Below are 19,031 nucleotides of genomic sequence, written 5' to 3' on the forward strand. Positions count from 1 at the left end.
GACGGCGGAGGGGACGATGATGGTGCGGGGATGACAGCCGGTTCCAGGGGGACCGCAGAGCCCCGAGGGGGGCAACGCTAGGCTGTGACCGCCGGTGGGGCGGAGGGGGCCGGGAGTAGTGGGGGGGGGAGCGCGGGGAACGGGAGCAGCGGCACTTTCACGAACTGTCCACGGGAGGCGGGAGAGGCGGCGGCGGCAGCGGAGGAAAAGGGGGGGCCCGGCCGGGCTCGCCCAGCCCAGCCCAGCCCAGCCCGGTCCTGCCCGCCCCGTCGCTGCCCCGCCCCGCCCTGCCCAGCCCTGCCCGCCGCTGCAGGCAGCGCGGCACCGGCACCGGGCGCCCCTTTATAGGCTCGGTCCGAGGGGGTGGGGGGCGGCGGCGGCCCCAGCCCCGAGGGGGCGGCTCCCCCCTAAAAGCCGGCGGCGGGACGCGCGGCGGGCAGAGGCGCGGCCGGCGCTCCCCGGTGCCGCTGCGGCTCGGCCCGCCATGCCCCCGCGGGGGCCGCTCGCCCGGGCCCCGGCTCCGTGTTCCCGGTGCAGCAGCAGCCACCGCTATTGCCGCCGCTACCGCTCGCCGCCGCCGCGCCCGCGGCTCTGAGCGCCGCCGCCGCCGCCGCCGCCGGGAGACCGCGCCCGCCCCGGCTCCAAGATGCTCCGCCAAGGTGAGCGCCGCACCGGGAGGGCACCGCGTACCGCGGGCACCGGGGGCAGCGGGGCCGGCCCCGAAGTTTGTCTCCCCGCCGAAGTTGGGGCTGCGCCGCCGGGCGCCCCCCGCCGCCGCCGCGTTACCGGCGCCGCCACCGATGCTCGGGTACCCCCTGGGGTCCCCGGGTAGCGGCACTGGCGGCGCACGGCGGGAGCGCAGCGCGGCGGGGAAGGAGAGAGAGCGGGAAGAGCGGGAGGGAGGCACGGCAGGCGCCCGGTCCCGCCGGACCGGGGACGCGGCGGGTCCCGCGGGTACCGGGGTACGGCGGGTCCCGGAGGCAGCGGAGCTGCGGCGGGCGCGGGGGGGCGTCGGTGCTCGTCCGCCGAAGCGAGGGAACGGGAAACGGGGCTCAGCGGGGGACGCGGGGGGGTTCGGCGGGGAAGTTGGGGCGAGCTGTCCCGTTCCGCCCCCCCGAGGAGATTCGCTCCGCTGTGACATCACGCTTATTTCCATGGCAACCGCCTGGGACATCATAGGGGAGCTTTTTGACATCACAGCGACGGGAGATGCCGGTTCCCCCCGGGGGGTCCGGGACGGGACGGGGCGGGTGCAGGAGCCCCGGCCCCGCCGCACCCAGGCCAGCCCCCGGGAGATACCGGGGACAGTGGCGGGGACCCCGGCCGGACCCCCCATTCCCTCCCCACGCCCCAGTCTGGGGGGAACCACACAGCCCCGGGCCCAGCCCTCGCTGCCACCACCACCACATGCCCCTCTCCAGCGAGGCTCCGGCAGCGGGAGAAGGTACCAACGCTGCTCCCGCATCCCCCCGCATCGGGGTGTGGACCCCCGGGCATGGCACAGACCCCGCTGCCATCCCGGGGATGCTTTTTCCCACTGGGAAGCTTTATCCCACTGGGAGGAATGTCACCTTGCGGCTTGGATGCTCCTTTCTCCAGCTCCCGCTTTGGCTTTGTTCAGTGTGTTAGCCCAGCCAGGCTGGCGGTCTTGGGAATAAACCCTGAGCCTATGGAGCAGCTCCGGTTCCCAGCCTCAGTTCCCAACCCTGATGCTGCTACCTGGAGAAAAAGCATCATCCAGGCTGAAAAACTGGGATCCTAAGGTAGAGGCAGGCAGCAGGGCTGCCGACAGGGTTGCATCCCACCAGGGGTAGCCTGTTAAGGTCAGGATCTACAGCTTTCATTTCTGGAGCTGGGAAAACACAACGCAAATTGAAGAGCCTGTGGGCTAATGCAAAACCTATTCTTAAAGTTTTTGTCTTGTTAAGCAAGGAAATAGAGTGCCAAATAGGCTTTGTTAAGTGGCAGTCTAATTAATAATTTAAAATCTTGTAGCTGTCTTTCATTAGAATTTATCTGTACACCAACCACAAAATCAGTCAAACACACTCATTTATAAGTTAATGCCGTTCCTGAATAATTCAACAGGCAGTTAGAGGAGGCCTCCATCCCACCCAAAGGCTCTGCCCTCCCTGTCTCCCCATTACCAGGTGTCGCCAGTATTTGCCCCAAGCGGTGTGCAGAGGGAACACCCCACATCTGAGGCGAGGGGAGATGGGGAGAGCTGCCACTGGGGCGCAGGGCTGGAGTCAAAGCTCTCCATGGGGCTCAGGGTTTTGCTGAGGGATGTGGCAGCACAAGGCTGTGCTGGTAGGAGGCAATGCAGGCTGATGGTGGCACTGCCACCGCCTTCCCCATCCTGCTGTTGGGATCAGGGATGAGGGATGTGGCAGGGACTGGGGCAGTGGGAGCTGAGCTGCAGATGATGTCTCCAAGGGGAAGCAGCTCCGTGTGCCTGCTCCAGGGGATGGATGGCTTCACACGTCGGGCAAAGGTGTTTGTGGCAGCGTGGTTGAGGCAGCACTGTGATGCCTGTGGGTATTTTGGGCCTCCTGCAAGCCAGAGCTCCAGCTGCAGAGGCACTGGGCAGGATGTGGGGAGGATTTTGGGCACAGGGACATCACTGGTGGTGTGGCAGTGGGTGACAGCATGGGCGAGGGTTCCAGCAGGACCAGCGCTTCACTGTGCACCCTGCCCGAGGTGGCCACAGACAGGAGTGCAACGCTGGCAACGCAGGAGAAGGAGATTTCCAGGTCAAGGATGACACCAAGGTCGTGGGCAGCCATGTCCCTGCCATTGCTCAGCCCATCGATGGGGCATCCAGCCCCGTCCATCCCTGCATGAGAGCAGCCGGCGGGCAGGGTGCAGGCACAGGCTGGGCTGCGGTTCCTGCACCGGGGAGCCAAGAGCCCAGAAACCTTTCTGCTTATAAAAGTTTAATTTCCTAAAGAGCTGAGAGGAAGCCACAAGCTCTCTGTGCCTGGCGAAGTGAGGGGGTTGGCTGGGGGGGGTCAGGATGTGGTCCAGGCTGTCCTTGTGGTAGTGCTGGGGGGGGAATAAGGGGGGCTTGGGCAGGCGAGACCTGCCTGGAGACAAAGCAGGGATGCGAAGGAGCCGTCGCTGCTCAGTGACCCGCATTGATGGAGCCTGGCAGGGTCAGAGCTGCGTCCATGCTCGGATAAATGCTGTTCCCACCTTTTGCCTAAAGTGCTGTTCCAATGCCTTGTGGTCCTATCTGGGTGCCTGAGACTGCAGGTGACATTCCAGGTGGCCTCGAAGCGCTGCCCTAAAAACACCAGTGAACCTGGAAGCTTCAAAATGGGCATTTTCTGGTGTGATTTCACACCTACCTTTCCCCACGGCACCTGATCCTGCTGGAACCACAGGCACTGGGTCCCTGCAGGTTGAAGGATGAGGCCATGAGTGGGATGTTATTCCCTGGGGGCCGGGCAGGGACTGGGGCTGCTGGAAACATCCATAGCAAGAGCCAAAACCCCGTTTGGACGCAAAAACCAGGCAGGGAAACATAGAAGCCTGCAGGGACATGGTGGAGGCTATGGGCAGTCAGGGCCACCCCTCACTGGGGTGTCCCCAGCTCCCGGTGGTGTCCTTGGGTAGCCCTAGACCAGCACAGAGGCAAACCCCCCTTGCAGAGGAGTGACCCAGGACATGGCTATTTCAGCCCCACAGCACTGGGGGGCAACCACCAGTCCGACTTTGCCCCATATGGGTGATGCTGCTCCCCATTCCCAAGCCAGAGAGCTGCTCCAGCAGAAAACTCAGGCTTTGTTTGCAAAGTGCAATCCCAGGGTTTAGCCACGTTGGATATAAAGTGGTTATTAACAGCAGATTATGTCTTTAAAAGCGGTTTGGTGGAGCAGCAGGCAGCAGCAGGCAGGCGAGGCACCAACACCCGAGCAATGGTGGCTGTTGTTTGGGATGGGTGAGTTTCTGCCCTGACCCAGCACCCACCAAAGGGGGCTGGGATCTGATTTAAGAGTGGAGGCAACAAGTGGGAGGCTACGGGGTGATGTGGGGCTGGGAGCAAGCGGGATGCTGATGGGAATCAGTGAGGAAGAGCTGGGGGTTCCATGTGCCTGCATGGGTAAGGGATGCAGGGCATGGCCCCAGGGGCACCTCTGGGATGCAGGAGCATCCTTGTCCCCTCCGGTGAGGTGCTTCCCTGCTTTTTGGGTGATGCTGCCTGAGTCCAAGAGGGGGATGAGCTGGCTTGGCCTCCACCAGCAGCACAGCCGATGCTGACCCTGCTCCCGATGTCAGTGCCACGTCCCATCTCCCAAACTGAGGAATCACTGATCCCCCCTGTACCATCCCTGCGGAACGGCATCGCCATGGAAACCCGCAGCCCCGCGCCTGCCGCCTGGCAATCGGGGGGGACACTTTTAAGAGTATTATTTTTACTGATGACAGATGATGGATGCTCAGCACTGACAGAAGAAATGCTTGTGCCCAGCACCGGGCATCACATCCCTATTTCCCAGCAGCTGATGGGCAGCGGTGGCTCTGCCCGTGTGTTAAGTGCTGGCAGCGGCAGATGAGGGATGGGGAGATGCAAGGGGGACAATCTTCTTTGTGCAGATTAGGATTTGGGGGGGGGTTATTAAGCAGAAAATGCTCCATTTGGTGCAGAAAGCTCCTTTTCCTCTTTAACAGCACATGTGCCCGCCGGCTGCTTGCTTCCCGGCGGTGCTGGCACAGCAGCTTGGAGCCGGCACGGCAGCTTGAAGTCAGCCTGGCTTTGGTGAGCAGCTTTTTGTGATGCCTGGTAGCGCTGTGACACTTCCAGTGTCTCTTCCCAGCTCATGGCCAGCAGGATGGAACAGCAAGTTTGGGCCCCGGCGAGGTGATGGCACAGCAGGCTGGGTGTCCGTGGTGGTCCATCACATCCCGGCAGTGCCTGGCTATGGGGAGAGCGCAGCACCGGAGCCGGATGGCATCAGAGGTGCTCCATGTGCACCCCGTGTCCCAGCATCACCCTCACGCGGGAAGGCTGCAGCCTTTGTTTACCAGGGAGCAGCAGCAGCAGGAGGGATTTGGGCTGCTGCGCTGGCAGAGCTCCTCACAGAGACAGCCCTGCAAGCGGAGGGGAGGTGCCAGCGGCTCTGCCAGCCCCTGTGCTGCACTTGGGAATTGCTTCTTTTTTCCTTCCCAGCTGTGTTTGTACTGGTTTGCTCAGGGAAACCCCGGTCCCATGGCCACGGGACCCTTATGGTGCCATTCCAGGGGTGCAAAGCCTATCCTTGGGCATGGAGAACGTCCCTGTGACAAGCCTATGGTGAGCTCTCTCATCCACAAGACCTTCACCCAGCCGGGCATCAACGAGCATCTGGGCATGGGGATGCAGTTGCATAGTGCAGAGCCCCTCTGATCCCCACAGTGTGAAGGCAGAGGAGGGCAAAGTCTGCTCCTGCCCTCCCGAGCTGCAAATCCCACAGCCCATCAGGTGCTGGATACAACCACCCTGTGGGCAGCACAGCGGGAGAAGGGGCCGGGATGAGCCCCCTCAGCAGGGATGTGCCGGGGTGTTTGTGCTAACAAGCCCGGCGTATTATAATTTCAATGGAATTTAAAAAACAAAATAGTCCTCAGCCAAACGGCTCTGCAGTGCCTCTGCCAGGGCCTAAGATCTGCTGCTATCTATTTTTTAATAATTGAGGGTAATAAATATGTATTTCTTTCTCCTTTCTCTCCGTACGCTGCAGCTTGTCAGCTCCCTGCGTCTCTCCTCTGATCAGACCCCATCTTTGCCATGTGGAAAGGGAGGAAAAAAAAGAAAGGGGGGGGGGGGAGAAAAGATCCTTTAAGCAAAAAGGATTAAAGCCTTGAAAGTAGGTCTGCCCGAGCTGCTCGGCTCTCCCTGCTCCCCACCAGCTGCAGCCAGGGCCAGGGAGGGATGCGCCGGGGTGACAGGAGCATCCTCAGGGAGCTGAATCCATCCCAAGGGGTGCAGAGCCTGGATGGGCAGTGGCATATCCCGCAGGAGCCACTGGGCAACTTGGCAAAGCCGTTGTTCCCAGCTAGTTCTGCTTCGGTGGCAAATAGTCCTCAGTGCTTATTATTCCCTCTGGGTTTCAGATGGGGATGTTGGCTAGAGAATGATGGGGGGGGTTTGATGGCAGGGATGCTGCGGGACCCCCCCTGGCCACGGGATGCTGGGGTGGAGGAGGCGCTGGTGTGAAGGAGGAGGCTATTTATAGCTTCCCTTGGCTTTTGTTCATTTTCCAGTAGAGCTCCTCTCAAAATAGAAACAGCGCCAGCTCTGTGGCCACACTCCGGGCCCAGCTTGGCTGTGGGGGGCATGGTCCAGCCCGGGGTATGGGGATACCCCCTGCAATGAGCTGCCATCAAGTTGGGCATCCCTCCATCCTGCATCCCTTGGGATGGGGTTGGTGTGGGATGGGGAGCGGGGAAGCGGCACTGCTGCAGCCTCCCGGTGCTGGTGATCCCGATGCTGGAGTGGGGATGAATGGCTGTGGAGGGAGCAGCTCTGTGTGGGGACAGCACAAGGTGCCTGTGGGGACAGTGGGAGCGCCCTGGCAGGGTCTGTCCCCGTTTTGCATCTCAGCCGTTGCCTCTGCTCTTCCCTCCCAGCATCCGAGCACCTCACCCCCCCCCGCCCAAGCCCCATCTCGGATCAATAGAGCTGGGAAAAAACAAAACAAAACAAAGTAAATATTTAATACGATCCAGGGAGCCACGGCGAGCGCTCCCCCCGTCTGTCTCCTCCAGCAGCCGCTTGCAGCAGCTCCCAAGCCCTAATGAGCCTGAGTGCAGCAGGGATCGATGGCAAAGGCAACCTCCGCAGAGGGGTCAGGTCCACCACGTTCCCCCCCGTGTGCTCCACCGGAGCTCAGGCTTGGTCCCTTGTGCTCCCCAGGGCTGCTGCCCTCCTCCTCTGTTTCCTCCTGCCCTGCTTTTCCCCTCCTGTATCCCCTTTGTCCTCTCTGGCTGTCAGGAGGGATAAGGGTTCTGCTGCTCCAGCACAGCCATCCGTTGTCCTGCTGCCACACAGGACATGAGCTGTGTTGGGTATCAGCTCTGATCTGGGGGCTTCTGCGAGGGGGTGTGTAGGGCTGGATCCAACGTGGAAAGCTGGTGTCTGTTCCCACACTAAGGGAGTAGGTCCCTTGTGGGTGGAGGTGAGGGACCCCAGACACCCCAGGAGCTGACACTGAAGCCATAACTGGTGCCAGGACACCGTCCTCATTCATGGTGTGACCAGACCTACTGCCTCCTTCTTCTCCTCCTCATCAGCCTCTTGCCTCGGTCCCCACTGGGGACCTGTATCCCGTGTTGTCCCCCAGAGACCTCAAGTGCTGATGATGTTTGGGAAGTGCTGGTGCCAGCCCCAATAATGCCAACATGGGATCTGCCTCATTTCGCTCTGGCTCCATGTGTTTTCTGAGTTTGGATGGCCCCTGTTGCTCCAACACCAATACCAACACTCATTAACAGGAGCTGCCAGATCACCTATTGCCCCAACACAGCTGCCCAAGTCCCTGTTGTGCCCACCAGCCTGTGCCATGGTTTAGGATTGGGGCTGAGCATTGCCCCAGCCAGCCATTCCATCTGATGGACCTGTGCATCACCACATAGCCTCATCCTGCCCTGGGATGCAGATGTGGCACACTGGATCCAAAACTCAAGAGGAGCACTGGGCTGCGCTTCTCTGCCACCATAGCGCTTTGCAAATTGTTTTTCCATGGAAAAGCCAATTGTCCTTGGTGATAAAGCCAGTGCTGAATGCCCTGAGATGGAACAAGAGGAGCATCCAACCCTGCCAGACCTCCAGCACCATGAAACCCCAGCCAGGCTGTGCCTGGGGATGGCAACTGGATTTACAGCTGGAAAACAACCTAAGCATGGAGCACGGAAGGTCCATCTCATGTCTCCAAGGTGATACCGAGCATCTTCCTGCAGCTCAGGGGATACCAGGAGGGTGCAGAAGCAGGACTCCCCATGGCAAGGATGGCCGCAGCGGCGCGGATCCTGCGTCACCAGATGCAGAGGCTTGTGGCAAGGTGCCGAGGAAGTTTTGCAGCAGCATTAGAAAATGTTGACATGTTTTCTTTTTTTTGAAACAATTTCAGATCTGATATCTGCGCCAGATTGAGTTTGTAACCAGCTTTATTGTTTAAGCCTGCTGGGATTTCATCAAAGGCGTCTGCTGTTTACCCAGAACCATTTCATTGGAGAAAACAGCAAACAGACCTGCGTTTCTATCTGATTTCACTTTTCCCTTTTCCTCCTGAATTTAAGTGCTTGTGAAAAGCATGGCTGATAAGGCAGAGTAATGTGGATAAATCCTGAGGACCGGCTCGGCAGAGGCTCCAACAGCTGCTCCGGGTTTATTAATAGACTGCAGGCAGTTGTGGGACCGGCTGCTGGGCTGATAGCCTGGAGCAAGGCGCCGGCATTGGAGTCCACAGCTGGTTTTGGCATCTCCAGGGTCCTGGCTGCTTAGGAAGAGGATCCATTCAGTGCTTTTTCCAGTGCAACTTCAGATTTAAGCTATGAAGGAGGCAATGTCTGTCCCTCCCCAGGGAGTGGCAGTGACCCCGTCAAGCGATGTGCTCCGTGACACCATGGCAAAGCTGATGCAGCCATGGGAAGCAGAGAAAGATGAAGGAGAAACTAGAGTAAAGAGGCCTGGTGTAAACTGCATTAATCCTCCTCGCAGCTTGGTCCCCAGGGGTTGTGGTTGCCTGTCTCTGACTTCTGCCCATTGCTGACCTTGAAAACACACTGGAGAGGAGGGCTTGAGGGCTCCAAAGAGGGTTTTACAAGGAGCTGACCTGCAGGATGCAGTCCCTTCTGCTGCTGACTGCTCTGCCCCAGGCACCCTTCCCATGGCTGGTTTGCAGGTCCTCCTCCTGGTCACCCATCCCAGCATTGTTTTCTCCAGCATTCGGCATCTATCCCGCTTGAGGACGGCCTAAGTGGCCATCCCCAGCCTTTGGGATAGGGACACAACAAGCTGGGGTCGGTTCTTTCTCCAAGCCCCTTTGGCATCTCCCAGCCGGTGCTTCCTAGGCAAGTTGTCCCTGTGGCTCCTTGCCGGTGCTCCGAGGGCTTGTCTCTTCCATCGATCACACCTGCACAGTGACAATGTAATTTTTATCTCTGGTTGTTTATTTCTCAGACAGAACTACTTGTAAATTCCAACAAGAATATATAACCCCGTGCGTGACAGATCCAGCACACGGCGATTAATCTGCCCTCTGAAGACCTGAATGCACAAGTGTCCCAATGTCACTCCTGGATGGAGTGTCAAGCCCTGGGGCAGCACTCTGGGGATGTGTAGGCACCCAGTGGCAAAACATTCCCTGGTCCAGACGATGCTCCTTTACTCCTTTCTATTGCGATCAGCTCCAGTGGTCCCCATCAGATGCTCACAGCCGCTCTCCGCTCTCCACTCTCAGGCTCCAGATTCTCTTTTTGGGAGGTTTATGCAAATAGAGCTTTTTTGCTTTTCCTTTTTTTTTTGTTCTAATTCCTTGCTGCTGCTGCTGCTCTGCTGTGCCCCAGATAGCAGAAGTGCTGAGGAGAGGTGTTTGCATCCGGTCCTGCGGCACCGGCGTCCAGCCACCCTCCTGACCAAAGGGAGGAGGGATGCAGCAAGGAGATATCCTGGAAGGAAAAGGGGCAGAGAGCAGCCCACAAAGACAAAGAGGTGAAGGCCTTTTAATGGCTGGTACCTCCACATCACACTAGGAAGGAGGGGTGTTAGTGCCAGTGGGTGCCCATGAGCATGGAGCGAGGGGCAGGATGGGGAGCGGGGTGTCAATGCAGCAGCCCCCGTGCCATAGAGCTGCTTATTTACAACCTCCTCCTCGGGAGCATCTGGGAAGCGAAGCGCGTCATTTCCAGAGAGAGCAAAATGCTGCATATTTCAGTGTCTTCTGAATTTTTTAGGTTTCCCTGAACTGTGCTAATGGGTTGGTGGTGGCAGGGAGCGGGGGGAGAAGGCGAGGCCCCAGCCCAGCTCCCGGCCTGCCTTGCTGCTCCTCCATGCGGCCACCACTGCATTGCTGCTCTTAAAATATTCAGTGCTGTTGGCCACAATTTCACAGCGGGTCAAAGCGAGCCGAGCCAGCAAGAAGGGAGAGAAAGTGTGACAACGAGATTAACCCCGGCCCGGCAGGTCCCCTCTGTGCTCGGCACGCTGAGCACGATGTGCTGCAGCCATCTCAATCCCATGGGATGGGCAGTGAGGATGGATAGGGTGTCCCGTGACACTGAAATGCCTCTGGGTGCTCCATCTTGCTGCATCTGTGGGGTCACCTCCAAAATGATGTGTAGGGTCAGTGGGAGCATCCTGGGTATCACTGAGCATCCTCTGGGCTCCAGCATCTCCCATCAGGTAGGGGCTGCTCCTCTTCTTGCTCCAAGCTGCTGCAAAGCCAGAGCTGTGCCAGGCCATGCTGTTGGATGAAGGGCTGAGGATACTCCCCAGGTCTTGGGGACATTGCTAAGGGTCCTCACTGCTTCTGCACCCCAAGACATTGTGGTTCCCAGGCCTTGTCCAGCCATCACTTAGTGCTAGTGGAAGGTGTCCCTGCCCATGGCAGGGGATTGGAACTAGATGAGCTTTAATATCCCTTCCAAACTAAACCATTCTAATGATGGAGCATCAGATTTACGATGCAAAAGAGCCACCACCTGAACCTAGAGGGATTTGCTGACAGGGATATAATAATCCTGCCATTAACTGGAGTTTGCTCTGCAGTTGCTGGCTTGTCTAAGGAAACTTCTGTGGCTGGTGGATAAAAATGAAGCAGAGAGTGGTCTGTGCAAGGGGAGATGGTGGAAGGTGTCTGTGTACCAGGGTGAATGGGGCATGATGCAACAGGCAGAAGCATCTGTGCCCTGGGAGCAATGTGCTGTCCGGAGGTTGGAGACCTCCAGCAACTGCCCCTTGCATGGGCTGCGCACCCTGGAGCTGGGCTATGCTGCATGGCCAGCTTGGACAAGGCTTGGTATTGCATCTCCTGCACTTCCCTTGGCTTCTTGGTTGTGTGTTGTAACTTTGGAGCTCACCAACAGTAGCATGGATGATCTGCAAAGCACTTCTCCTTGTATGCAAGCATGGTGTCATCTGCAGGAGGTGCTGCAGCTGATGGATGCTCTCCTGGGGCTTTAAGGATGCTGTGGCTGAGATATCAGGGGTCAGAGTCAGCCCTTGGGCACCCTACCAGCCTCTGGGAACAAGAGGTGGCTGCTGGGTTGGGTGCCCTGGCAAGGACTTGCTTGTGTGGTGACCATCCCGTTGCCACCAGCCCTGCAGTGATATCCCCTAGGACAACCCAAAATCTGGCTCCCCAGGCATGTGCCGGTGTCCCTGCTGAGATCAGGGACCAGCTCCGGGTGTGCCCTCCCGCATCCTGCAAAGAGCTGGGCTCTTCTCCCTAATTCCGCTTGATCCCTGTTAATGTACCAGCAGATGTTCCCATTATCCATTTAAACATATAATCCTCCCTTGAATCCCGCTAAGCTCCTGGCCTTCCCCGATACCTAGTGGCAGCGCATTCCACAGGTTAATTATGCATTTTTAATTAACCACCAAGCAGAGAGTGACCCAAGAATAAGAGATACGAAGTTCCAGCAGTTGAGGATAGTCGGCAAACCATCCCCAGGTGGAGCTGCACTAGTATCACTCTCCCTGGATATTAAATCCAGCTCTAAAAATTCCTGGTTCATGGATCTGATATGACCAGAGGATGAGAGAGAGTTGTGCCACACATGGATGGGACCCCCCATACCCGATGTCCCCCACATTGGGTTGAATCTCATCCCCTCCAGACCTGTCTGCATCCCATCTGAGAGCAATGGAGCAAGCACAAGGAGGGAGGAGGAAGGAAGCAGAGAGGGGGAAAAATAATTCACATGTTGTTTTTAAAAGGCATTTTGGAGTGAATGCTGAACAGGCTTTGGGAAAATTGCCTTAAAGGCCTGTTCTCTGCAGGGACGAAGCTTTTCATGGAGCATGGGTATTTTGAAACCTAATTGCACATTTGCACGGGCTAGTGTTTTTATTTCTCCCAGGTCTGCGAGGTGGTCTTTGAAGATTGCTGTCTCTCTGTAATGGTTTTCTTTATCTCCAATAAACTCCGCACACCTGCGAGGTGGAGCTGCTTGAAAGAAATTATGTTGAAATTGGCTCCCGATTTAATAAATCTGCAAATGGAGCTGGGATGCAGAGAGGCGAGGTGGCTGCTGGGGCTGGAAGTGCCTCCCGCCTTGCTCCCCGCCTTTCCTCTGCCTTCCCTTCCCCTGCCCTCTCCATTAGGTTGCTTTCAGCCTCTCTCCATGGGCCAGGGTGAGTGTGGGGTTGAATGGCCTGTGGTCCAGAACACTCTAATGCCCACCCAGCTGCCTCCAGCAATATATTTATCCTGGCATAAACCTGCCCATGATTCCAAAAGTGGCAGCAAAAGTGTGTTTAGAGCCCTGCTGTGTGCCATGGACTGTGCTGGATGGAGATGGTGCTATAAACCGAATCATAGGATCATGGGATCATGGAATCATGGAATGGTTTGGGCTGGAAGGGAGCTTAAAGCTCATCCAGTTCCAACCCCCTGTCACAGGCAGGGACACCTTCCACTAGAGCAGGTTGCTCCAAGCCCCTGTGTCCAACCTGGCCTTGAACACTGCCAGGGATGGGGCAGCCACAGCTTCTCTGGGCACCCTGTGCCAGCGCCTCGCCACCCACTTCTTCCTAATATCTCATCTCAATCGCCCCTCTATGACAACTATCCCAAGATTACTCCTTTAAGGACCCGTTTCCTTTCCTGTCCCCAGGTTTAGAGCTGTGGTTTGATCCTCCTACAGCCCCCCAGCATGTCCTGCCACCATTTCTCCTGCCCTGGTAATCCGTGCCATGGCTCCTCAGGGGATATTTAGCCATCTCTCCACTTTGGAAGCAGAGCAAAGCACCAGAGAAAGGCTGGTGGCACAGTTCAGCAGGCAGAAACACAGCCCCAGCATGTGCCGGGCACCCCGGCTATCAGGAGGAGAGGAATGGGCAGCCACAGGAGTACACAGACAGGTTAATGGCAGCTGTGGATGCTGCACAATTGGATTTCACCTCCCTGCTTCTTAAGGAAGCAGCATCTCTCCCTTGCTGGGAAATCCAGCAGTTCCACTCCTCTCCCCAGGAGCCTCGGTGGCAGTGGGGTGACCTGTTACCCATGAAAAGCGCTCCAAAGTCTATTTCAAACCCTCCCTTCCCCTTGTTGGGTTACCCGCAGAGGCCGTGCCACCTCCTGCACAAGCCCCAGCTGCTTCAGGTGAACAAGACACCAGGAGATTTTATTGCATTGCAGGGTTTTGTTCCACTCTGTTATTCGCCGCGATTGAATTTGCTGCCACGGAGGCAGGAGCCGGCCCAGCCAGAGCTCCAATGGGACCATGACCTTGTCTGGGTGTCTTACTTAGCCCTCAGCTGGGTAATTTAGTGCTGGTGTGGGAGCTGGGTGTTCATCTTCCTCCAGCCGAGCATCCCGCTGTGGTCCAGCTCCTTTGCCTGAGCCAAATCCTTGCTCTGCTCCACTTTTAATTGTTGACCTTGCAAATGCTTGCAGGGAAAGCATCCACGTTCCCTGCTCCCTCCTCCTTCTTTCTCACCTGATTGTGTCCCTCTATCCTCATCTGCCTGAGTAGCTGGTGAAGGTTCATTGCCGTGAGCATCACCTGAATCCCTAGGCACAGCAGAAACGTTATGCAAACCCTTCCCAAGTTTAGTCACGCTCGCTGGTTCACGGTGTCAGTTGGGAAATAGAACTTCATCTTTTCGGTTGGACTTATGTAAAAATCACCTCAGGCCCCCCTGAAATGATGGTTCCTTGGCCTGTTTCCTCTTTGTGCTGGAAGCTGTGTGTTGGCAGGGCTGGGAGCATCCCACCTTTAGTGCAAGTGGACTTTATCAGTGCAAACCCATGAGTTGGCACTGATGCTCTGCTCCCCTCTACCAACACTGTGGCTGGACCAGACCTGGGATTGCAGCTTCATCCCACCCCTAACCCTTAACAGAGGCATGGAACCATTTCCAGTGGATGAGGAAATGCAGCTGGGAGCTTTGGAAGCAGCTCTCTGTATGGACAGCAATGGCTCTTCTCCCCCACCACTGCGCCATCGCCTCTGCTCTGTGATTGAATTAGGAGCTGTAACCCACCTCCCTCCCGGGGCCGGTCCCCGCCGCGCCGGGCTCAGATGCTCAACTAGAGAGCTATAATTGAATAAGGCTGAGGCAGACAGCGCGCTCAGATAGCCGTCAGGACCTCTCGCCTCCTCTCTCCCAGCCATGCACTGATTTATGTTCCCAGGAGACAGCAGGGATTGTGCCCGGGATTTTTGGTCAGCCAGGATGTACTGCTCTGTTCCGAAAGTGGGAAGCTTGTGGGGTGAGCTGGGAGTGGGACCAGGCTGCAGTAGGTGCTGCACAACACCTTGTTAGGCTGGTCCTTCATTTGGGGATGGAGCAGTGATGGGGAGCATAGGGAACCCTTATGGCAGCGGCTGCTCTTGGGCTTCCTGTGTGCACGGAGTTAAAAGTTGCAATTAGTAAAGTGCTGACGATGGGAAGGTGGGGTGGGAAGCGAGAAGCGCTAAATGAAACCTGAAAGGTTATTCCAGTAAGTGCCAGCACAGTTTCCAGCTGTGCTGGCTTTCCTGGGAGCTGGGGGATGAGGGATGGGATAAAGGGCGAGAGAATGTTGTTTGAGGATGCTCAGGTGCCAGCAGTGCCTGTAGCACACAGGGGCTGCTCTGTGCCCTCGCTGGGAGAGCAACAACACAAGAAGACGTGGCAGGGGTTTCTTTGTAAGAGCCCCCAGAGGAAGCTTGTCGGAGGCTGGCAGAAGCTCAGCACTTATTGGAGAGAAAATCACAGCAGGGGAATCGAAGTGGGAGGGAGACAGGCCATCGAGCACCAAGGATGCTCACGCCAGCATCAAGCTGGGAGCGTGGTGGGGTGGATGCTGCCTGTTCTGCAGCTCCGGTGGCTTCTCTTCCAGCTGAGCAAGCAGCAGCCTGGGCAGGCGGAGGCAGCCAGTGGTGGCCTCTTCCTGCCAGACGTGGCTGCTCCAGCTCTCCGCTGGTGCGACACCACAGCACTATTATAGACTCCAGTAGGACTCAGTGGGTAGCTGTGAACTCCCTGATGCCTCCAGTAGCTCGGTAGATACCAGGACAGAGCAGGATCTGCCAGTGCTGGGGGGGACGAGAGGCTACGGTGAGCTCAGAGGGGGTATGTGTGGTAGCAAAGGGTGGCAGAGCGCCCCTGGCATGGGGGCATAGGGAGATGTGCACCACAGTCTGGCAATTAGCTGTCTAACAAGAAGTTTGGCTGATGAAGAGGGCATGGAGCCCCTGGGAACACTCAGGGGTTGGTGGTGGCCAGGAGAGATGCTGCCCCAGCAGAGGTGAGGGATGCAGGGCTCTGTGTGAAGCCATAGCTAAAAGCCACATCTGGATTTCACAGCATCACTCTAAAATGGAAACACGATGTTCCCATTGCTGCCATTCTTAGCAGACAGCATGGGAGAAGCACATTGAGGCTGTAACACACTGGGATACCCCATCTCATGCTGGAGGAGGGCTGGGTATACATGATGTCTCCCTGCTCCATTCCTCTCCCCCAGCCTGGTTTCCAAGCAGGATTGTTTAAATGCCTTTTATGTTGTGACTCAAATGATGAAAGGCCCGAAAATGGGACTAAGAAAGACGAGTTGTACTTCAGAATGAAAACCCCATGAAAGCAGCAGATGCTGTCATAGGAATAAATTGTATCAACAGCGATCAGATGGGAAGTGAAAAGTCAGAAACAGAGTTTGGCTCCCTCTTTCCCGTTTCCAGTGCAAATCTGTGGGTCTGTAAGTTTAGCCAGAATTAGCAGGAATGAAAGGCTTTGTCTGACAAGGCATTTCAAAGCATCTGGGAGCCTCCAGAGAAGACGTGGCCACTTGGATAGGGAAACAGAACCCCTCAGTTTTAATGAGCATCTCAGTCGCCTTCCTTTATCCTTCTGCCAACATCTTGCTTTCCTTTTTCTCTCCCTAAACCCCCCCCCCCCGATTTCTGCTGTTATTAAATTGCTTTAACTTCGCAAAATATGCATTTAAGCATGAGGATGCTGAGGTAAAACATCCCTGTCATTCCATTACAGCCCAGCCTGTTGCTTCTTTCCTGTAAATATCTCCCCGTTGTGTCCAGCCTGGCTGCTTGCCGGATCGGCACCACCGTCTCCCACCATCTCCCATTCCCTTCCCATTGATTTCCCATCTCCCTGTTCTCGCCCTTCTCGCTGTGAGTGGCTCGTGCATGGGCTATAATTAATAGAAATGAGACTGCTGAGACCTTGCCAGCCCCCATCCCATAATTACTTGGCCTGCTGCATTCAAGGCGCAGCCACCGGCGATGGCAATGACGTCTCTTTCACAAGCTATTTTTATGTGGCTCTTAATGCATTTGCGCGGTACTGGGGGATGTGCAGCATCTCTACCAAGTCCACTCCCAGGGGGATGCACGGGGAGGGATATTTTGGGATGAGATGCCCAGTGTTGGAGCAGACAAAGCAGGATATTAGTAAAGCACCATGTCCTGGCCATGTTCATTGCTGCACGTTAATTCCCAGCATTCAACTGCACGGATTTCAGGGGCTTGGCAAAGTGTTGATGCTCAGTGAGTGGTGATCCCTGTGTAGCCTCAGCTCTCCCACATCCCGAGAGCCACATGGGAGCACTGCAATGCCCAACATCCAACCGGGCACATGGCATCTCCCCACTGGCTCATTAAACCTCCTAACGGCCCCGCGCGAGGCGCAGGTCAGCTTCCATATGCCGGCAGAGGAGCAGCAGAGCGCAGCTATTCACACTGCTCTGCTTTTATCACTGTGCTTTTTTTGAGCTGGTAGAAAGTTGAGTGCAAAGCACAGGAGAGGTCTCTGAAAGGCAGCCACACTCACAGCCCAGGCGTGCCAGACCACAGCTCTGATAGGGATGGGGTTTTGCTGCTGTCTGTGATGCTCGCGTGGCTGCTGACCCACAGGGATGTTCACTTGGAGGGCTCATTGCACCATGCCCCCCACCTGTGAGGAGACCACAAGGAAGATCTGGGAAAGGGTGCTGTTACCCATTTTGGATGTGGATTGAGGCCTGAGGCTCCAAATGACGCCATCCCTTTTTTTTTTTTTTTTTCCTCCTTTATATTTTTGGGGAGGAGAAGAAAATGTGACAGAGGCAGTGGCTTTGATGCCTGCACATCAACCTCCTTCCCCCCTGCTGCAGGCAGAATGATGTGCCGCTGAATGGGGAAGAAGGTACATGACAGGCTCCAATTTGCCCTCTTCTCCACTGAACACAAGGACATCCAATAAATCTGGAATGCAAAAAGACTGAAAAGGGATGAAAGGGAGCCCACGCGGCACGGTACGTAATTGGCTTGTGGATCTCAGTGGCACAGGACACTGCTGGGGTCGGGACCTCAGCAGGAATTACACGTTTATAGAGCTAATGCTCTCCCTATTAGCATGCTAGCATAAAAACACTGCAGAAGGGCCTTTTGCCTCCCTCTTCCAGGCCACTACCTGCTCCATCCAGGTACAGGTCCATCCAGCACATCCCTGGTTTCCTGCAGCCTCTGGTTTTAGCATCTCCGGTGGATGTGGGCTGAATGACAGGGCAGCGCGAGCGTGCACCCAGGCAGCTGTCACTTTGCTCTTCCACCTCACATGTGTCGTTCTGGCTGCATTTCTGATCCTAAAGGAACCCCTCGTAGGTCCTAGCCAGCCGCTGGCAGGAAAATGAGCTGGTGAATCTGCTATCGCTACACATGAGCTTGTTCAGCATTTGATATGGATCTGGCTGGTGCTCATCTGGGGGGGGGGGGTTGTTTGTCATTTCATCTGCAATGTTTTGCTGTGAAGCACCTCTGGAGGGTTTCAAGCTTGCCGGCTCTTTACAAAGGACACCCGTTCTATTACTATGTGAATGAACTACTTTGCATTTCTGTGAATGGAAGGGAACTTGTCACCTCAGGACAAAAAGGAGTGGAAGTATCTGATGATCCCCTGAAGACGCCTCAGACAATCCACTAAGCTCAAGTCATCCTCTGTATTTCTCTTTCCCGGGGGCATTGGAATTATTAGTCCTTCACAAGGACCTCAAGATCTCCCTGTCCTTTGCAATTCCCATCCTGGCTTCTGCTGCAAGCTGCTGGGAGCATCCTGCCGGAGCTCCATCCTGTGGCTGGGGACCAGCAGAGGATGCCTGGTGCCTGCTGGGGGTCAGTGACGGCAGCACCAGGAGCTGGTGGAGCCCCTGGCCATGCCTGAAATCCTGCGTATCCATGCATGCCGTGCTCAGTGGTGCCGCATGGGCCATCCTGTGCTCTTCCAGAGGAGTGGGAGCATCCCGGTGTCCGTTGACACCTCCAGTTGCAGCAGGACTCAAAGGACCATGTGTGAACAGAGATGAGCCATTCCTCTCCAGTGGGCCTCTGTTCTGGGAAAGGTTCCAGTGGCTTTTGAAGCACTGGTCCATCATGTGCAATGGAATGACACACAGGGGCATGATAATCCCTCCAGCAGCAGGGAAAGGAGACTTGGGAAAAGGAGACAATCTCTTCTCCCTGGTATCCAAGCATAGGATGTGTGGGAATGGTTAAAAGGGGAGGTTTATACTGGACATTTGGAATCATTTCTTTACTGAGGGGGTGGTCAAACCCTGGAAGAGGCTTCCTTGAGAGGTGGTTGATGCCCCAAGGCCTTAAGAGGCATTTGGATAGTGCCCTTAATAACAAGGTTTACTTTTGGTCAGCCCCTGGACTAGTGAATACTTGTAGGTCCCTTTCAATGGAAATATTCTATTCTATTCCTATTCTATCCTATCGATCTGCCTCCAACCCTATGCAGCAGCAGCCCACTCCTGTTAGCTCTCCCAAACACTGACTTTTAGGCTCTGCACCGCGGTACTGTGTTTGTGCCCTGTGCCTGCATCTGTAGGACCAGCAGC

The 19,031-nt window shown here is 56.4% G+C and overlaps 1 protein-coding gene across 1 annotated transcript in view; it reads left to right on the plus strand.

The window, feature by feature from the left end:
* The first annotated feature begins 604 nt into the window (after positions 1–604).
* Positions 605–19,031, plus strand: part of RTN4RL1 (reticulon 4 receptor like 1) — a 30,239-nt gene continuing 11,812 nt past the window's right edge. The window contains exon 1 of the mRNA XM_030472349.1: positions 605–659. Within this exon, the coding sequence (XP_030328209.1) occupies positions 647–659 (13 nt within the window). The 5' untranslated portion in view covers positions 605–646. The remainder of the gene's footprint in view (positions 660–19,031) is intronic.

Source organism: Strigops habroptila (genome assembly GCF_004027225.2).
Source record: "Strigops habroptila isolate Jane chromosome 13 unlocalized genomic scaffold, bStrHab1.2.pri S16, whole genome shotgun sequence".
Classification (NCBI taxonomy): domain Eukaryota; kingdom Metazoa; phylum Chordata; class Aves; order Psittaciformes; family Psittacidae; genus Strigops; species Strigops habroptila.